Source organism: Trichomycterus rosablanca, chromosome 7 (assembly GCF_030014385.1).
Source record: "Trichomycterus rosablanca isolate fTriRos1 chromosome 7, fTriRos1.hap1, whole genome shotgun sequence".
Classification (NCBI taxonomy): Eukaryota; Metazoa; Chordata; class Actinopteri; order Siluriformes; family Trichomycteridae; genus Trichomycterus; species Trichomycterus rosablanca.
Genome location: NC_085994.1, coordinates 35,615,075 through 35,635,154, shown reverse-complemented (window position 1 = coordinate 35,635,154; position 20,080 = coordinate 35,615,075). Strand labels below are relative to the sequence as shown.

The following is a 20,080-nucleotide window of genomic DNA, read 5'->3' as shown; positions in this document are numbered from 1 at the left end:
GTGCAATAGGTTTTAATAAAGCAGCACAGTGGAAAATCAAACAACACATCAACCACAGCAAGTCAAACTGAAAATCAGTCAGTTGTTGATACTGCTTTTGTTTACTTTGCCATATTTGCTCTCAATGCCTGGTGGAAAAATGCCATGACAGCCTCACCTTCAGTGAACACGAAATTTTTTTCTAAATTCATGGGTTCTCTAGTGCAGCTGGAAAAGGCAACAGCACACGGCAGGGATAGTTCAGGAATGGGATGTGTGCCGTATTACACTGTAGGTCAAGTCAATCAACAAGAACTAGAAACAGATTGTTGCAGTCATACGGTCAATACTGGAAAATAAACCTGCTTCACGAGTTGTCTGATCTCAAATGAGTAACCGAGCTTTAGTCTCGCAAAATCTACAACTGAGCAGATCCTTCAGATTTCACCACGAGATTAACTCAGATCAAAGCCCCATAATGTCCGAACGTTTGGATAAGCAGCTTAGATGAAATGGCCCGTATCCACATGCCAACTTTAAGCTCGTCGCTACAGCAGATTGGTGTGTCTGAAAAGTACATTAATTGGACTGAATTAAAAAAAGACGTTTATTTGTGTGGTTTGTGGAACCAAGAAGAAAAGTGTGACTGCAAAAATAAAACTGCAAAGCTGGACTGGTGTGCCACATCTGGGAGCTTTGTGCTACAGATGTGCTGCTCTTTTTCCAGTGACACCAGTCTTGAATTTAGAGCCAAATATCAAACATTTTTGAACCATTAAAGTCCAAAAATTAAACTGCTTTGAAATGAGGAATTACTGATGTCAGTGGTGTTTATTGGTCCTACTCATTTTAATAGGGTTTGTACCTCAGCAAGGAAAAGCAACATTTTGTACATTTGAGCCAATAACCAAAAAAGTAAATGTCATGTGACCATCTTACAATGCTTATATATATGGCTAAAATGATTTTTGCCCCATACTAATTTTACACCATTTGGTCGACAAACCTAGCAGGGTCCACCTGACCAGCGGAGACCTTCCCTATTTCTTTTTTTACATCTGCTCTGACCAAGGAGAGTCTCAGACTATTACAAGGCGTCTCCGACATGAACGCAGTCCAGACGCTTTTTAACAACAGCTAGAGATGAAGTCTCACAGAGAGTCGTATGGCATATGGGACTTCACCAACATTTTTTGCTGAGAACATCTGATTTAATGCTAATTCAGCTCTTAAACCAGTGGGAATGCAGGATGATTTCCTGAATGAGTACACACTTCAGCGCCGGGTCACTAACAGACACGGGGAGAGAGTTTGATGTTGCCAAAATAGGAAGCAATAGAACAAGTGAATAAGCGGCTGGATTTCCTATAGGAAGCAACACGTAGGGTTCAAAAATGGAAATAGAACAATAACAATTCCCTAGAAATTCAGAATGACACGGTTATGCTTGGATGTTAAAAAAAACAGATCTGTTGGACATCTGGGCAAAGACAGAATTTACATACGTACATACCAAGACTCAAATTCACATGAAACCTTGGAACCCGCATCAAGGCTTCAAAATGCCCATGTGAATTAATTAGCACAATTCAACAGGTCTACATTGCTTTGATAAGTGATCTCTCCCCATTTTAAGTCAACAGGCAAACGGGGACTAGCAAGCGCCCTTCCCCCATCCACACCCGGCATGCTCACAGGCCTTCATCAAGCCATAGATGCTAATGGTATTTGTTCACAATAGCTGCCGTTCTACAAACAATCACAAACCGAGCACGCATGCACGCACACACACACAAACGGGAGTGGGGGTGAGCTTAGCCCGTCCTGCTGAATCACACCTATTGTTCCCTCAGTCTCCACCCGTCCCGATCTCCACGCAGCCCAAGCCAGTGTGTATTAGAGAGATAAAGAGCAGGAGGATTCAACATAAAAAGAAAATAGTGGAAAGGAATGTAAGCAGATCACTGAAAAAACTCGTACAGATTTTCTACAGTTCCATACAACCACCATCCTTAACAGACTCAATAAAATAATCATTATTAAATTAAAGAATTAAGTAAATACTATTAATTATGCTCTCCAAGTGTCTAGGTTCTTGGGATTTGAATGACCACAGCTTTGCCCTAAGAGTAAACAACGGGCAAATATGTGTTGTTTCAAAGTTGTTTACTTGAGGTCTAATTTAGTCAAATTAGGTGGCAAGGATAAGCAGGCCGGAGAACGTTTTAACTGAGCTTCAGATAACCTTCTCCCAGTTCTCCTGCACTTCCTTTTATAATCAAATACACTTTGTTTGGCCTTGAACTTAGTCTAAACTTGAACCTCATTTCCCTTTGTTTACATTTTTGCTCTGCACCAGATTTGAACCCGTACCAGGCACAAGTGGTTAACTAAAGAATTACTAGTTATACACCAACATATTATTATTGCTGATTAATAAATCACATCACATTCACAAACATACATATATAACATAAATAGATTCTACAATAACATTATGTGATACCACATGTAGTACGAATATACAGTACAGTAACAAAAAGCAAGTTAGAGATCTACAGATTAGTTCTGCCGAAAATTCTAGCTAGACAAAAACACAAGCAAGTATTTTTTGTGAGTAAATAAAGAAATAACTAGAAACAACACAATTGGGTAAAAGAAAACAATAAATTGCTTTGATTCATGCTTCTTTGCTTATAAAAATTCAACATTCCTTCACATCCTTCATTTGATTAATACAATACTACCTACCTATCAAATTGTAGACATATTTTATACACTCAACTGTTTCTTTGGATGCTATCCTATAAGGAATATATAACTACAAAGCAATACGTTATTTACTTTTAAATGTACTGTACATGAAAACCTGACATATTTAAGGTCAATTAGTTAAACAAGCTAAGTTAAGGAAAGAGCAGAACATGTGGTGAGCACTGGTTTGGGCTGGTTTGGTAAACAATGACCTAGATTACCTGGTTAAGATATGTTGGATAGTAGGACACATTAAAATATATATAATAATTAGACTATCTGCCAGGAATGAAAACTGGAAAACAGTGACTTGGACTACTTGTTGAGGGTATTTTGTATGGTTTGACATGGCAAAATTAAGGACCGAATTGTCTTAAGGTCTGGTTTTAAAAACAGTGATGTAGAAAACATGGTTATATTGGCTGGAAGAGCAGACCAATAATGTGTACCCAAGGAACTATATGGAATACAGTAATCTGGTCATCTGGTTTAGGAACATTAAACAGCAGGAAGGCGTCAACATGTAGACAATTTGGTAGGTACAAGGATTGGTTTGGGGGAAAAGTACAAGGCTACCAAAAACTCACAACTGGTTTGGGGAAAACAAGACTTTGGCTAACTGGATAAATCATGTAAAACTGGTAGGGTGCAGCAAAAAACAAAAACCTTGTGGGCCCAAGTATGGCTATATAACACAAAGCAAAGAATATATGGATTATCTAACAGGCTTAAGGGCAAATTTGGAAAGCAGTGGCTAAGACTACCTGGTTAAGCTAAGTTGTGTTATAGTAAGAGCAAATACGACAGGCACAAGTACAACAAAGCCTTGTTGGCATAAAATAACCGAACGAGTCACAACAGTTCCAAATCTGCATTTAATTAGTCTTCACTTAACAAAATGAGCAGGCTTTTCCTTCATTTCAAATCTGTTACTACAGCAAAACCACAAACATCCAAACCTGGTTCAGACCTGCATACGACCAGCTACGACTAATCCACCCATTCTGAACGGCCCACCAGTCTTCCTCCTCGCTTTTTTCCCTCCTTTGATTGACCGCACCTTCAGTCACGAGAAGGAAGTCACCATTCAAAAGGGGATTGATCTTGAGCTTGGCTCCGCACGTGATGGGGCCCCTTAGATGTCCGTGGCTCCACCAGGCTTATACAAAGCAGGCACTAAATCTTTCATAAATCTACTCAAATATAAAATGGACACAGATCTGACTCCAGACTTCCTTCGGAGCACAACAGGTTTATTATAACATCTACGCAGGGCAGATTTTGCCAAATCATAAAAATAAATAGGAGACAGAAACCAGGCTTGACTTAAAAATATGTAGTGAAGACGGAGAGGGAAGTGAATTCAGTCCTACACAGATTTGTGGGATAACGTTAAATAAACAACTCATCAACATGCAGGCACGGCTATATAAATAAACACATTTTCTGGAAATTTTTCTCCAAACCAAGTAATCAAACCAACCCAGGTTGGTAGAATTACGACTGCTGATTGCACGAAGATGACGTCTGAACAGCGCTCTGTGTTTCTGAGCGAGGTCTCAGTGTTGTGTTTCGTTTGTTTTTTCCCAGCAAGAAAGAGGAGGACAAAGTGCACAAACACCGGCGCGTCAAGCCACTTGTCAACAGCTGAAACCATCATTCACTCTACAGGAAGCAGAGGGGGGAAAGAGAGCGGGAAAATCCTGCCGTTTAGCGTGACGGGAGGAAGACGGGAGGAGAGAGGAGGAAAAGGGCAGAGGGCCCCTGAGAATGGCTGACCATTTGGTGACGGTGGCAGAGTAGATAATTCGTCATGTTCAGACACTACACTATCTGTTCCACTCCTTCTTCCTCCTGACATATCTGAGCAATCCCAAAGGCATTATGCAATCAACAAGTCTGTTCAAACGGTCACCAAATCCAACATTCCTCCACTGATAAAAGAAAGTGGGATTTTGAGCAGACCACGACTATAGTTAAGTGTCACATTTCAGTAGTTAGATTTAATTTGTGCTTGTATTGCAAAAAACAATGTAATTTATGTTAATTTTAAAGCTAAATTGATAACAAAAAACTAGCTAAACACCAGTTAGCTAGTAAACGAAATGAAACAAATGAAAAGAAACCAGCTGGAAAAAAAACTTTAAATCAGGGGTCCTCAAACTTTTTAACTTAAGGGCCGGATTACTGTTCTTCAGTGTTTCGGGGGCCCGGACCGCAGATGAAATAGTAAACACACCCCAAAAAAAGCTATTTACTATGTATACTGGATGTATTGTCTGCTGTGTATAACTGTAGTATAATTTTACTTCATAATGAAAATGCAGACATTTTATTTATTTTAATCATTTCCATTATCCCAACTCATACAGTGTTTCCCCAAAAATCAGTGTGAACTGTGAGTCTGCTTTTGCCTGACGAGACAGTAAGCATCAGGTTCCATATCTGTTACTGCCGGTCATAATAGGTAACAAGTGTTGATGAGTGAGTCTGAATCTGGTTGGAGATTTAAGGTGTTTAAACTTCGATAAAGTCTGCTCACAGGTACAGTGGTACCTCGGTATACGTCCTTAATCCGTTCCAGATCCTTGGATTCATACCAAACAGGACATATACCAAACGAATTCTTCCCATTAGAAATAAAGGGAAAATGATTAATCCGTTCCCATGAAAAAAAAATCCTATTGTTATTGGCATATTATATGTTGATGGGGTTGTATAAAATAATGTATAAACAAAGGTCGTATACCAAGTAAAATTGTTCGCGTCCAAACAGGACAATAATTCCTGAATCTGCATGTAGTTAACAGCATTAGTTTTAATGAAATCAACACAGGACACAACGATTTTAATAATGAAATTCCATTTAACTGCTTTGCAACAGAGTGCAGTGGCTGCGGTCAGTCATCTCTCTATTGATACGCACAATCACTCCTCTCGCCGAACCCACCATGTTTGGAGCGCCACCCGTTGGATCGCTGCCGTATAATCTACGGAGACTCCAGGTGGCCAATTTTTGTTTTTTCTGTTATTTTTTTTCCGCTAAAATACTGTGAGTTTAAAGATGAACAGGGGCCAGACAACATGTATTGCTACTGTGGTTAAAGGGGCCGGTCAGATGAAAGCATCGGGCCGTAGTTTGATGACCCCTGCTTTAAACCAAAACACTAAATATTTAGCTGACTTCAAAAACTAAACACAAAAGTACAAGCATAAACTAGTAAAAGGAAAAAGCCTAGCTAAACTCAAGAAAAAAGTAGCTAAATGAATTGCTAATAAGCTAAATTAGCTCAACTCAAACTAGATTAGCTAAAATTACGCACACTCAAACTAGCCTAGTTTTTCAGTGAAGTAAAACAGACCTAAATAGTCAGTCAAACATACAAAAACAATTAGCCAAATGCTAAAAATGTAGCCAAACAAATAAACTAGCTCAATATAAATAAATAGCCAAAAATAACTACAAACTGGTCTGGACTAGAAACAGTCGATGTTTTTTTTTCCTTAGCATATGTTTATCTTTGCATATTATGTTATTTTGATTAAAATAATAATTATTTTAGCCACAAATAGCCAAAAAGTGTTTAGCCTACAGTAAATAGCCAAAAAATAAATACAAACTAGCCTGGATTAGAAACAGCTCTTAATTACATAATATTATTACGTAATATTAAGTAATAATTATTTTAGCCATAAATAGCCAAAAAGTGTTTAGCCTAAATAGCCAGCAAATAACTACATGACTACAAACTAGCCTAGACTAGAATTAATTAATTAATGTTTTTCCTCAACATACGTCCTTCTAAGCTCTCAATTATATTATATTATTGTGTAATATTGATTAAAATAATCATTATTTCAGCCATATCACAGTCTTGAGAGATCATACATATTTAAATAATTTGGGTTTGATTTTCATCTTGGCTGCCCTGACTTTAACCTTACCTCCACTTCCTGCCTGTGTTTCAATAATACATCTAGGCCCCGTCTCATTCACGTATCTCTGTCTAAATGAAAACTGGGCTCGCTTTCCCAGAAACTCGATCTCTGTTGTGGAATACCGCCACAGGGCAGAAGTGCTCATAGTGCTGTCTGCTCGTCTTTAAAAAAATGTGCTCATTTATATTCTCACAGTAGTCCTGTCTTCTTCTGACATCAAATACCTTTTCATACAAGAAGAAAGAAAGATGAAGACGGAAGAGAGATGTTTTTGCGTACCTGGAGGTTACAGATGCTAGCCGCTACATGCCTGTGCTTCCAGTGTATATTCCCTACACACACACTTCCTCTAACTGTGGTTAATTTAAAACCTTTACAGGTATTTAGAAATAAAAAGAAATACATGTCGATGAATATATATGTATAGTAATTCTAATGTGTGGTTAGTTCCTTCCCAAAGTTGGAGCGTGTTCCAACCTGTGAGCAAGACAGCAGCCCTTACTGTGCTGGAGTCCAGCCAGGAGACACATTTTTCAGGATTTCATTCCATCCTTGCTTTAGTTTCTGTGTGGTCCAACAGAAGTGCCTGATTTCTTATATGCTATTCGGCTAAACAGACACAGACACGGTTCAAAACCTTGTGAAAAGCTTTTCCATAGGAGTGGATGCTGTTATAGCCACAAAATGGAAATGGCAAACAATTCCATATTAATGTCCTTGGTTTTGGAATGTCATTTCTAACAAGCACATGGTCAGGTGTTCACATACTTTTGCCACATGGTTTATTACAGATGACAGCCACATTGCTCGCTAGCTAAATTGTTGGTCTCAAATTGTAGTCAACAGCAACCTCACTGTCCACGATAGCTGACCAATAGTGAATTGGTCTAGCCACAGCCTGAGTCTCTCGGTTAAAACCCATTCCCATGGAGTTGTTTATTTCTTCTCTGTGTAGGGGATGTGTCATAAGGGCAAGTTTGTCATATCCAGCTGGGAACCACAGCTCACATTTGGCATCACATGTGATGGTTAATCTGTATACAAGGAGATGCAACAGTTCAACTAGTGTTATAATAAGGGTCTTACCTTGTTCAGGACTAGTAGGCCTGGTTTGGCCTTGCAGTAGCTGGGTTAGAAGAACCGAGAACAGAAGCAGCACGACCTTCATTGTAAACTTCATTACGCTCCTTTATAACAGAGCTCGGTACCTGATGCAGTTCTCCATACACACAGCTAGGGCATCAGCTCTAAAAACAAAACAAAACATAAAAAAATAGTCAAGCTCATTAATACATAGTACACAATGCTCATCCACCAATGCACACAGGGTATAGAGGTCTAGTACCAGAAAACTGTACCTGTACTTTTCCTATTGGACACCAGTTCAGTACCAAATACTCCAGTTTTATTACAACATCCAACATATATTTCCATTTTTGTATTTTATTTCCTATTTATCCCAGTTTAGGCTGATGAGGGCCATAGAGTCACACACTGCTATCTGTGAATCAACCATCCCTCATGCAGGCATGTCAACCAGCCAGCAGAAGTCATAGTTGTGACTGTATGGACACCTGGCCAGTCGATAGCACAGCTGAGACTCAAATTCAAGAGTGCCAGAGATTTTGGTACTATAATACTGGGTGCAGCACCAAAGGAGTCAATTCCAGTGCCAAAGGTACCAATTTTATACTAAAGATAGTGGTTGCAGTAGCAAATGTACCAGTTCCATCACCAGTATCTGAATTTCAAATAGCTGAATAGACAAACCGAATCTGAATGTAAAAAAAAAGTCTTGTGTACAAAACCACATACTATTTACTACCATTCGTTTAATTGAATTACTTTCTAGTCATGTTGTTTAGTCCAGTTATCTAATAGACTAATTCAAGTTCCCTTGGTTTCTGAGCAGTCCATATCACATTTTCAAATTCTCAGCACTCACAAGATGCCAACATCTCAGTAAAAATGATCACAGTGAACCTTCAGGTAAGATTTTGAATAAAACTTGGATTTTTGCATGCACTTTACAGCGTGGGTGGGAAATAAAGACGTCCTTCAGCCCGGACACGCTCTCCGCCAGCTCAAGCTTTTCTCAAACTGGGCTAGAGGCCAAGAAAAACAACCACAAGCTTGACATTCCTATAAAATCAGAAACCGCTCTTTCGGAACAGCTACGTTGCTTCGATTGACCAGATCAGACCTCATGCAGTCAGAGAGACTGACGGAGCGTTTAGAACCTGATAAAACCAGTCACAGAGTTACATCTTTATTTTGGCACATCAATGTTTCTTTAAAAGCAAGCTGTACTGTGTGGTGATACAGTGCGGACCACAGAACAGAACGTCCCTACCAGAGTCAGGGATCAAACTTGGTCATCCGCAGACATGTGATGATAAGAAAAAGATGAATTTTCATTTTTTTTCTTTAGGGTTTGGTTTTTATTCACAGCTTGCTGAACTGAGACTTGGTGTTTTAAATCAAGTATTGAGAGTCTAAAAGGAATTAAAACCAACATGCTTTCAGCAGCATGAGGCCATTTAATGTGTAATTTTATCGTTTTGTATCATTAACTATTAGATTATCATTTAATTCAATTCACGGCCATTTTATAGTTTTATAAGCTTTGTATCATCACAATACACAATGCCATTAACAATACAATAGGGAAAAAGCTCTGTGAAGACGATACACCAAAATTAAATGTAAAATTACTAAATAAACCAGCATTCAGGATACACTTAGCCAATTTTTTATTGCTCCACATTACATTAAATGTAAGAATGGATTTAACATTTTATGTTTAACTGAAGGGTGGCACGGTGGCTCAGTGGGTAGCACTATCGCCTCACAGCAAGAAGGTCCTGGGTTCAATCCCCAGGCGGGGCGGTCCGAGTCCTTTCTGTGCGGAGTTTGCATGTTCTCCTTGTGTGTGTGTGGGTTTCCGCCGGGAGCTCCGGTTTCCTCCCACAGTCCAAAAACATGCAGTCAGGTTAATTGGAGACACTGAATTGCCCTATAGGTGAATGGGTGTGTGTATTAGTAGTAGTAGTGTAGTAGTGTAGTTGCTTTAAACATATTAATTCCTAATTTAGTGTCTTAGTATGTGTCCCTATCTTTTTAATTCAAGGTGCACATTCAGAATTGATTCTTTTTCAGTCACATGATCGCCAATCAGCCGATTTGGTATTTTAATCTAGAGTTGATCTGTGATGCATGTTGGCCCAAGTGGTTATAAGGTCAACTATAGTAACAGATCTATTTTCTCACGTAAATGTAGTAACTTAAAATGCTAGCAAGCTGGCAAGGAAGGCTTTTTATATTCTCAGTTGTTAGTAGTAAAGGTTTATTTCTGATTAAAACACAATATTGCAGATTTAAGTATTGAACAATGCCGATCAGTGCTGTCATGCAACATAACACACATTTCCAGCATAAAACATAGAAGTGGATTGGGTCGGACGATGCGCATTAGATGCAAGTTTTCAGCCAGTATCGACACATTAGCAGTGCTTATATACATCAGAATGGGAAGTCCTTCACGTGAATGTGCTACAAACACCAGTACCCAGTGTTACCAAACTTTAAACATCTAGAAATCTAGATACAAAAACAATGGGCAAGCAATTCATGTGCACATCTGCTAAATAAGACTATTTGCAATAGTGATACTTGGCCCTAAACTAGCACCGAAAGTAGAATTGAAATATCCTGACTGCCAATTTACTTTGCTTTAGAAGGTAAATAAATCTTCAGTAGTTCATTTGGCACTTTAAACAGACAGTTTAAACAGATAACCAGCTAATAAGATTGACACTACAATGATTACAAATATTTACCAGAAGCTAAAGCATCCATCCATCTACAGAGCAGGACAGAAAATTCTATAGAAAAACAGCGAGAGCCTTAAGAAAGATCAACACAAAGAAGCACATACATCCCCCCATTCTCCAGTTCATCCCATCCCGGCATGAACCCAACACATAACATTTGTCCTATTGACCACCAGAGCTCATTCACCAAATGTCACTCACACTTATCCAAACACAAACAGCAGTTTGGGTGGAGGGGGTCAGCCTGGGAAACAACCGGTCATGCATTAAGTTGATCCATTCAAGAAGGATAAGCAACAATTGTGCTGCCCATTGCTTTACTTCAGCAAAGCCGAGCTGAAAGATACTAAAACGCAGCAAAAGTCACTGGTGACGTTATTGGTATGAAGTTGGAAGTAACGATGATGCCGATCACCTTTCCAGCTGTGCCTCACCAGGACCGTCAGGACAATGCGAGTGACCAAATGCTACGACTGCAGCAGAACGAAGGCAGAAGGAAAAACCGGCACCCCACAGAGTTTAGCAATGTGCCCCCTGTTGCCTAAAGGTCAAACGAGAGGACATGGAATCCTGGAGTGAAGAGAGGGACCGGGTGAAGGGACGAACACTTTAAGGAAATGAATGTGCATAAATCAGAGAGCTTTTCAACAGCTAACATCAGCTGCCAGACACTCGGAAGTGAGAGCTTACGGCCAGCTACGCTCACCTCATCTCGGCCTCACACACACACACACACACACACACACACACACACACACACACACAATAATTCCCTAATACACCAGTTCAACTATTACATTCACTGTGTGGTGAAAATAAAGTACTCAAAAAAACTCAAATTTTTTTCAAATTGAGGCCATTGTGGAGCTGAAAATACTCAAAGCCCTAGATATTGTTTTATAACATTGCCCTGTTTCCATCTATGTATTCCAACATTCTGATTACAGAGATCTCGAGGTTTGTTTATTTGTTTATTATTTATTAGGATTTTAACGTCATGCTCTACACCTTGGTTACATTCATGACAGACACGGTAGTTACTCATTACACAAGGTTCATCAGCTCACAAGGTTATATCGAACACAGTTATGGACAATTTTGTATCGCCAATTCACCTCACTTGCACGTCTTTGGACTGCGGGAGGAAACCGAAGCATCGGAGGAAACCCACGCATGCACTGGGAAAACATGCAAACTCCATAAAGAAAGGACCCGGACCGCCCCAACTGGGGAATCGAACCTAGGACCTTTTTGCTGTGAGGTGACCGTGCTAGAGATCTAGAGGTAGTTCCCCGGACTAACATCCAGAAAATCCATTGTAAATTCTGGGCCCTTACAGACCCAGGTGTTCGCCTTTCCTTACTATGTCTAATCAATTCAAACAGTTCATGCAACAGCTGGACTCTAGTTCACACCTAGACATGTCTAAAGCATGAGTAATGCAAACAGGATGCACAATCTGGACCGCCACAGTGACAAATCTGAATATTTTAACATTTTAAAAAAATTTGAGTTTTTAAATTTAAATAAAAAAAATGAAAAATACAGCAGCCTGTGAGACCTGTAACAACTGCTGAGATCCGGGTTCAAATGCGTGTCTCCACAGTTATAACTGGCTATGTCTGGTGAAGGGGGGGCAGTCATGAAAATACAATCCACTTAATGGGTGATTAAGTGTAGATTGATGGGTAACTTAATTGCAACTATGTCCATTTAAAATCAAATTAACAACACAATGAAGTGTAGACAAGTTATGGGGGTTCGAATACTTTTCTAAATCCACTGCATATGGGACACAGTGGTCACTATAGAAAAGCCAAAAGAAACTGGACGTTTAAATGTTAAACTAATTTACAACTGAGCTCGGTTCAGTGGCAGCAGTATCCACACTGTCCACAGTCAACCAAGCTTTACATCACCACAGGCTTTGAGATCACAATGCGAGAAAGACCGAGCATGAGCTATTATTTTTTTTATACAAAAACTGAACAAAGAAGAAATAAGATATAAAAATATTAGTAAGAACAAAGTTTTTAACTTTTCTTCATTAAATGTGTAACTTTTACAGGTAACTAATGAGTCCTAATTAAAAAAATTCTGTAATTAAGCCATTTAGCTACCTGCTCCTTATTAAGCAATAAAACTGTGCTATAGGCAGCATCTCAAAAAGCATTCAAGAGAACTACAGTCGTACTACATGCCAGTGGTAGCTCAGGGGTTAAGGTACAAGACTGTTGTTCGGAAGGCCACTGGTTTACACCCCACCACCACTGACACTTGGACCCCTCAACAAGTCCCTTACCTCAATTGCTAGCATGGTAATTGGCTACCATTGTTAGTCACATTAGAAAAAGTGTCTAAATGCCAGGTAAGGTAAATGTATTAAATAGTAGTATTGGTCAGTGATTGTATACAGTTGGAGACTGAACCAGATTATAATTTATAATAATTACAAAGCACATTACCTGGCCTGAGTTAAATCTGGAATAATTAAAACCTGTGTATTTAATTATTTTGTTAGAATGAATCAGTTTTGTACAATGTGGTGTTTAAGTCCTGATACTGATACAAAACATCATTATCAACGTAGTGCATTCCTAATATATTACTTTTTTATTAGCTTACTAGAAATATGCAGCCATCTCAATCGTACAGCATGTTTATATAGACATTTTGGCCAAATCATGCAACTGGTTGCAGTAAATCTGACTGCAGTACCACAATTCGCCTCAGCTCAGTGGCAATGAACTAAAAATGCAGTTCAATTTTTGGCCACGGTCGAGAGATCTAACCAAACAGTTCAAGTTTCCTGTTTTTTCTTGTAAACAAACTTAGCGGAGACTAATGCAAGCTGTGGAAGAAACCGAGTTACACATTAAAGGCTCAGAGTAAGGCAGGAGAGAAGCGGAAGAGTGAAAAGCGGTAAGGTTGGACCCCTAATTAAACGGAGCCCAGGATGTTATCTCGCTGTGATCGGCGGAGGGGAACGGGGCCCAAACCCACCCCCTCATTATCACTGCCTGCTAGCCGAGCGAAACCTTCTAGAAAGTGTCTAGGAGGAGTGAGCCAGTGTGACTGGACTTGTAATATATTACTACAGACATTTGCTTTATTATTATTGTTATTGTTATTATTTGGACTTTCACTTTCCCCCTCACAGTCCTGCCCTGTGTATAACTGATTTGTTTGAAAAGGTACATCTACTATTCAAATCAGTTTTCACTGCTCGGCTTGTTTCCCTGGATCAGGTAGATCTCAGGACAGGTACAATCTGGTATGCATTTCACTTGCTTAATATCTGAACTTCTAGTGGAGGTAGTAAAAAAAACCAACAGTACCAGCTGCAGTATTCCTGCTGGGTTTACAAAAATGACTTTTAAAACATGGTGTAATTTATGAAGAGGTATTTCATTTTCAGTGCCAAAAAATGAGAGGGCAGAATATTCTCTCCACTACTCCCACATGCTCGTGCCCTCATACAGTCTTTCCCAGTTTTTACGATCTTCCAAGAAGATTAAATGAAGGTAACAAAACTGAAAATATACAAGTGTTAACATTTCTAAATTTCAAAGAACACATGAGGCATCTTACAGAGTTCCAAGGGACCAAATAGCGTGTGTCCGAATCGTATCTACGGCTAGACTGTGTATGTAAAACTCCAGCATCAGCGTACAGGAGCAGTGGTTGCCAGTCAAAAGCTCACTGATGAATTAAATGAACCTATAGGTGCCATGATCATTGTGAGTCTTGGTCCATGTCAGACCTTTGCTATCAAATGAAATGTATAAAAATGCATTACTTGGCGTAAAGAGCACAAAACTTGGAACCCTGAGCAATGGGAAAAGTAATAATGTTGCCACTGTTACAATATTAGGCACTACTTTACACTACTGAACAGCTTTTTTCCAGAATTAATTGTAGATACACATTTCTACCAGGTAGATTTTAGACGTTTTATATCTAATATAATTTCCTGTGCTAAAACGTGATATCAAAATGGCCCAAATTACTGGCTATTAGTAGTATAGTACATATAGTAAAGGGAACAGTCACATGTGGCTATTTTTTTACATTAGTACAGGCACCTAATGCCAGGTTTTAAAAAAGACAATTTTTTCTACCGATTATTATTTATGACAAAAAGCCAAAAAAGTTGGACCAGTGACATCACTTCATCCATGTGGTTGTATAAAATTGCAGCTCCATGATAAATAAGTGGAAAACCAGTATGTGGCCAAGTTTTTAAAGCTCTGGTATTACATTACTTTTTCCAATAAAAAAAAAAAACCCAACCATGACTCCTTTCATAATGTTAAATAAAGAAAAAGGCTACAAGTGTCTTTTTCTGTTGTTGTTTTACGTCCACCATAGACCATATACATATAATAAAAACGTGTTTTGTATGACATAAAATTGCATAAAGCAGTTCAGTATACTTGAGCTCTTTACATCCGTTAGTACCACTGTATGAACAGTAGGACACATTTTCAACCACTGGGCACTTTCTATAATCACATGGTATATATTTTTGCCAACTATACTCTGGAAAAGCAACTGGCAGAAACATATTCTCATAATTTAGCATGGGCAATTCTTTTTTTTTTATTGAGTTTGTCCAAAACATGGACCCTTACATGGTGCTTTTCCATAAGCTGCCATCCCAAATTGGATAGACTTTGTCACAAGATGAAATACCATTAAAACAGCATCTATCTAGGAAAAAAAATCTCATAGAAAGACTCAACATTATAAGAAACTAGATTGGCGTTGACATTGGGTGCCATTGTATGGGTGCCACACAGCTGCAGGGCCCAGAGAAATTGGGTTCAAACCCTGTTCAAACAGTGGGTTCAAAAGACCACTGTTTCATGTACAATTTAATGGGGTTAGTCAAGTAAACTAGGATTTTGAAAAAAAAAAAAAAGAAAACACACTAAACCTATGAGAAAACTTTTCTAAACGATTTTGAGCTGTTCCAATCATACAGTCACCAAACAGGAACAATTGCAGAACATAAACCCCTTAGAGGCACATGTAAACTTTTGACTTCAACCGTCAAAAAAAAGTGTACATACAATGTTGAAACACACCTCTTTCCTCAATTTGAGACACGTCTAAATCTAGCATTACACACACTCTCTAGCTCTTCTATTTTGCCGGTTTAAAATCCACCTAACTGCTTAGTGTGACTGGAATCTCTGGTATGAAAGTAAACAAACTGGCTGACTGATGTACAATGTTCAGTTATACCACCATTGTTATATTTCTTCCTCGAAAAGCCAGTGCGGCGAGACTTTCCCCAAATAGGCCACTGCAGCTTTTCAACTGCCTCTGAACTTCTGACCCACTTTGAAGGAGCCGCTGAAGAAACACTGGTCAAATCTGGCGGGAGCAGCGAGCACTACCATTTGCCCTCCAATTTCGTTAATTGATGTAATTATCAATAATTTTAGTCAAGAGTCAAACATGTGCACACACCCATTTACACACAGTGATTGTGATCATTCCACAAGGAGTTCTATTCTTTGTCTGTGACTGAAAAACATACACGGCAAATCAGATTATTAATGCGGTGGTGCAGAAAGACTCCTCATTTCTCATTTGTGATTATAATTGACTACAGCTGGTGACTTTTCTGTGCCCATATAAATAGAGCTAGTTTTACTACACTCATTACAAAGTTCATGGACCAGTGGTTTACTTGCAAGGGCTGAGAAGAAAACCCAAACCATTTGCACAGAGGCTAGTTGTCCACATGGAGAGATCTAATCAAAGGACCACCAAGACATGTCTGACATTTAGAATTAGGAACTGATTGAACATGGGTAAACTGTCCACAGTCAAGCAAGCTTCAGATCACCTTAAGCTTAAAGTTTGATGTGCAGTCAAGCCACTTAAAACAGAGTTTGTAGTATTCTTAGTAAGCTTAGTAGGGGTTTATTAGTGAAAGCTATTCCAGACAAATGGTTGAGATATATCTATATCTATATATCTATCTATATATATCTATACAAAACAATGTTTACACTCATTGGCCTTTTGAATGCAGTCTGCTTTGCATTAGACTCCAATCACGTCCGTGCGTGCAGCCATCAGCATCCGAGCTGCTTTGCTTTCCAGGCCCAGGCTGGAAATTGACCATGAACGCTTTGACTGTGTTACAACAGCCGTTTAGCAGAGAGAGTTTTAGGGAGGCCGAAGTGGAAGCGGGGGAGGGTGAACAGACTGCATGTGGGGGCATGTGCACTGTAGGGGGTCTGTGTGGGCAGGTATGGGAGGGAGGGGAATCTGAAAATGCACTGGAACTTGGGCAGAGATGTACAGAAATGTTCAATGGAATTGCATGTTGGATTCTTTTTTGAAGTGTAGGAAGTCTAGGAAGAGTGTGAATTTGACGGCCTTCAGAGTAGAATTCTTTATGTCCATTATCAAATTGGCAGATCAAAACCAGATAGCTGAAAGGTAACTTAACACATGCATATGAATTAGGTCTAGGAAAGGTTTGTAGTCTGTATAGTAGTCCATATTTAATTCAAATATGTTTTCTCCAACTGGATGTAATATAGAAAACTTAAGAAAAAAAGAAAACAATAAGGTTCCAATACGTTTTTGGAACAGATAATTAAATTTTAGCCATTTGAGTTCCAATCAGAACAAATCCTCCAATCAGAAATAAATGTTACTGTATAACAAAAAAAACCAGAATAAATTGTTACTGCTCACTTTAGAAGCATTAGATCTAAAATATCTCACACTAGGTCATCAGCTAGCTACTTTTTATATAAAAAAAGAACAAAGGTGAAGAACAAAAACTAGAACACTACATAAACAGCAGCATTTTAGTAAAGAAATTATATACTGTCCTTTAGAAGCATGATAAAAACTACATTTCTTTCCTACCCAAATCTCACCATAGAGAAAACCATGTTCACTACCCATCATAATATACAGTGCATGTGGACCATGACAGCAAGGACTGCTGCAAGCTCTTCCCATCTGGTCCAGTTTGCAAAGAGGTCAGGCATAATGAGAAGTTTATGGAAATAAATGCAAACCCAATGTAACTTTCAGTATTCAGTAAAAAGAAACAAATGACTTCGGTATTTTCTGACCGATCCAACGAGGAAAATACAAAAATCCCAAGCAAATCTTAGTTCAGGTAAATCATGGAGACATCACGACATGCAAGAAAGTCAACCAGTTCCAAAAAATGCTAGATTCCATCACGGTTTCTATAAAAACAAGATGATTAGTAATTGTTACCATAATAACTATCTGATTTTTCCAGAAAACCAGTCGAAGCGAATGCATTTTGACAGCAAATCCTGCAAAACCTCACTATCTGTTCTGTAGTATATTATATATCTGAATCTAGGTCTCAGGTCTAAACCATACTTATATTTGTAGCACTAACACAAAGCTTACATGCTATTGTGTTTTCTCTTCAAACATACAGAGATGTTCCTGATAAACAAGAAAACATTCCATAGCTCACAGCAGCACAAACTGGGGAGAGAAATTTACCAAGTGTAGTTCAGTTTTCAGACAAAATTCATTGTAATATCTTTGTTTTATTTTACAACAGAGCAAACTGTATCTATGAACAACTGTAACAATTTCTTTTAAGTAGAAAATGTAGTCTGTTCAGATAGGAAGAACTGCCTTCAGTGTTTTACTTTTTGGGGACTTCAAATAGGTACACATGTTGTAATGTAATAGAATAGAATGCCTTTATTTGTCATATATACACACAGAGATGTACAATACAACTAAATTCTTTCTTTGCATATCCCAGATTGTTTGAAAGCTGGGGTAAGAGCACAGGGCCAACCATTGTACAGCACCTCTGGAGCAGAGAGGGTTAAGGGCCTTGCTCAAGGGCCCAACAGTGGCTACCAATGTACCTACAAATATAAATAATACTACCATATATACACATATAGTTTATATTAGTTATTAAAGAACAAATAACTTAGTTGTGAGCTACTTAAACTAATAAATTAATAACAATATCTAAACATCTACCTTAATTTTATACAAGTGAGCAGCCTACAAAGAAAAATTGTAGTTTTATTTATTTAATTAATTAAAAGGCCTGTCAAAACACAATCACAGCAAATATGTGGCAAACAAATCACACAAAAACAGTGCTTTTCTCCTGAACCTGATCAAACTGTTGATCTGTTTAAAATCCAGCATGTCGGTACTCACCTTCTGCTCAGCTCTTAGTTTTCTGGATCCAGAGATTGAAAAACAAAGTTTTAAAAGCCTCCCAGACTTAAAATATTTCCGACTTGGTGTTGTTCAGGTCTTTGTGTTTTATTTCGACCAGGAAAAACTCCACACTTGGTGTTTTTGGTTCGTAAAGTCGCTCGATGTGTAAAGATTTCCAGACTGGAGGTGGAGAAAGAAAAAAAATCTCTTCACGGAGGTGCGCGTCTTCTAAAATCACTCAAAGAAAATCTGATCGCTGATCTCAACTGTTTAATACGTTTATAAAGTTTTACTTAAGTAAATATACTCGTACTGATAGTTTATCCCTCCAGCAGTACATATCCGTCCGTACTTTTCTCCTTTTAGTCGGGGACGCGGTCTGATCTGCTCTGGTCGCTCCGATGCACGAAAAAGTAAAAGAAAAAAGTTCAGCGAGTCTTTGATCGTAAATCCTTTAGATAAAAGAGTCAAAAAAGAAGCAAATCTCAGGAATCCGAACCTCTCTGTTCAGTCTGTACCCACACAGCTCGCATCCCGGATTGATTATTGTGTGTTGTTGCTTTACTTTCCTCCTGTCCGCCGGCCTCTTCGCACCCCCTCCAGCTCTAAGAAACCAAAAGAAGAGGGAGGAAGGTGGAGATTGGAGAGTCGCTCCTGCTGCTGAACTACAGAGCGGCGCGCTTTAACATGGCTTTGATTTAAACCTGGCTCCCCCTTCCACTCACTACACCTCAGTGCTTCTCCATCAGGGGCCGAGATGCATCATGGGATTGTAGTTTTGTTTTGTTTTTTTAGCATGCCTTCTGTTCTCTCACGCGGGATTAGTTGAGTCCAATTTAATGATTAATTATTGAGTTATGCAACCCAGTAATAACTGGTCAAATACGTTTTGTTGACTCTTTTAGTGTACAAATATATTTATATTTCTAAATATACAAGAACATTACCACTACTATACTGTACTCATCCATACCTATGTCTGTCATATTTTATATCTGATACATCTATTCATATTCTATTTTATATACATATATATACCCATAACTGATACATTGTAGATATTTATAACTATAACAACATCCTTATCTCTATATTTATTCTTATATGTCTGTATATATTGTTTATGAGAATAAATACAATACTGCTTTTATCACATGTACCAGATGCACAGTTTGCACATGCTGTTTTCCTGTTGCATACCACATGCTGTATTAATATTTAAGTTTTCTCTTCTTTGTTGAACTACTGGAGACCAATAATTTCCTTCGGGATAAATAAAGTATCTATCTATCTATCTATCTATCTATCTATCTATCTATCTATCTATCTATCTATCTATCTATCTATCTATCTATCTATCT

General features: G+C 38.5%; 1 protein-coding gene across 1 annotated transcript in view; it reads right to left on the bottom strand.

Annotated features, from left to right (window-relative positions):
• The window catches only part of fgfr1a (fibroblast growth factor receptor 1a), a 50,474-nt gene extending 31,133 nt beyond the window's left edge, over positions 1-19,341 (bottom strand). Inside the window, exons 1-2 of the mRNA XM_062999311.1 lie at positions 18,717-19,341; positions 7,759-7,919 (exon numbers count right to left, since the gene is read on the bottom strand). Coding sequence (XP_062855381.1) covers positions 7,759-7,852 — 94 coding nt within the window. The 5' untranslated portion in view covers positions 7,853-7,919; positions 18,717-19,341. The remainder of the gene's footprint in view (positions 1-7,758; positions 7,920-18,716) is intronic.
• Between the last annotated feature and the right edge of the window lie 739 nt (positions 19,342-20,080).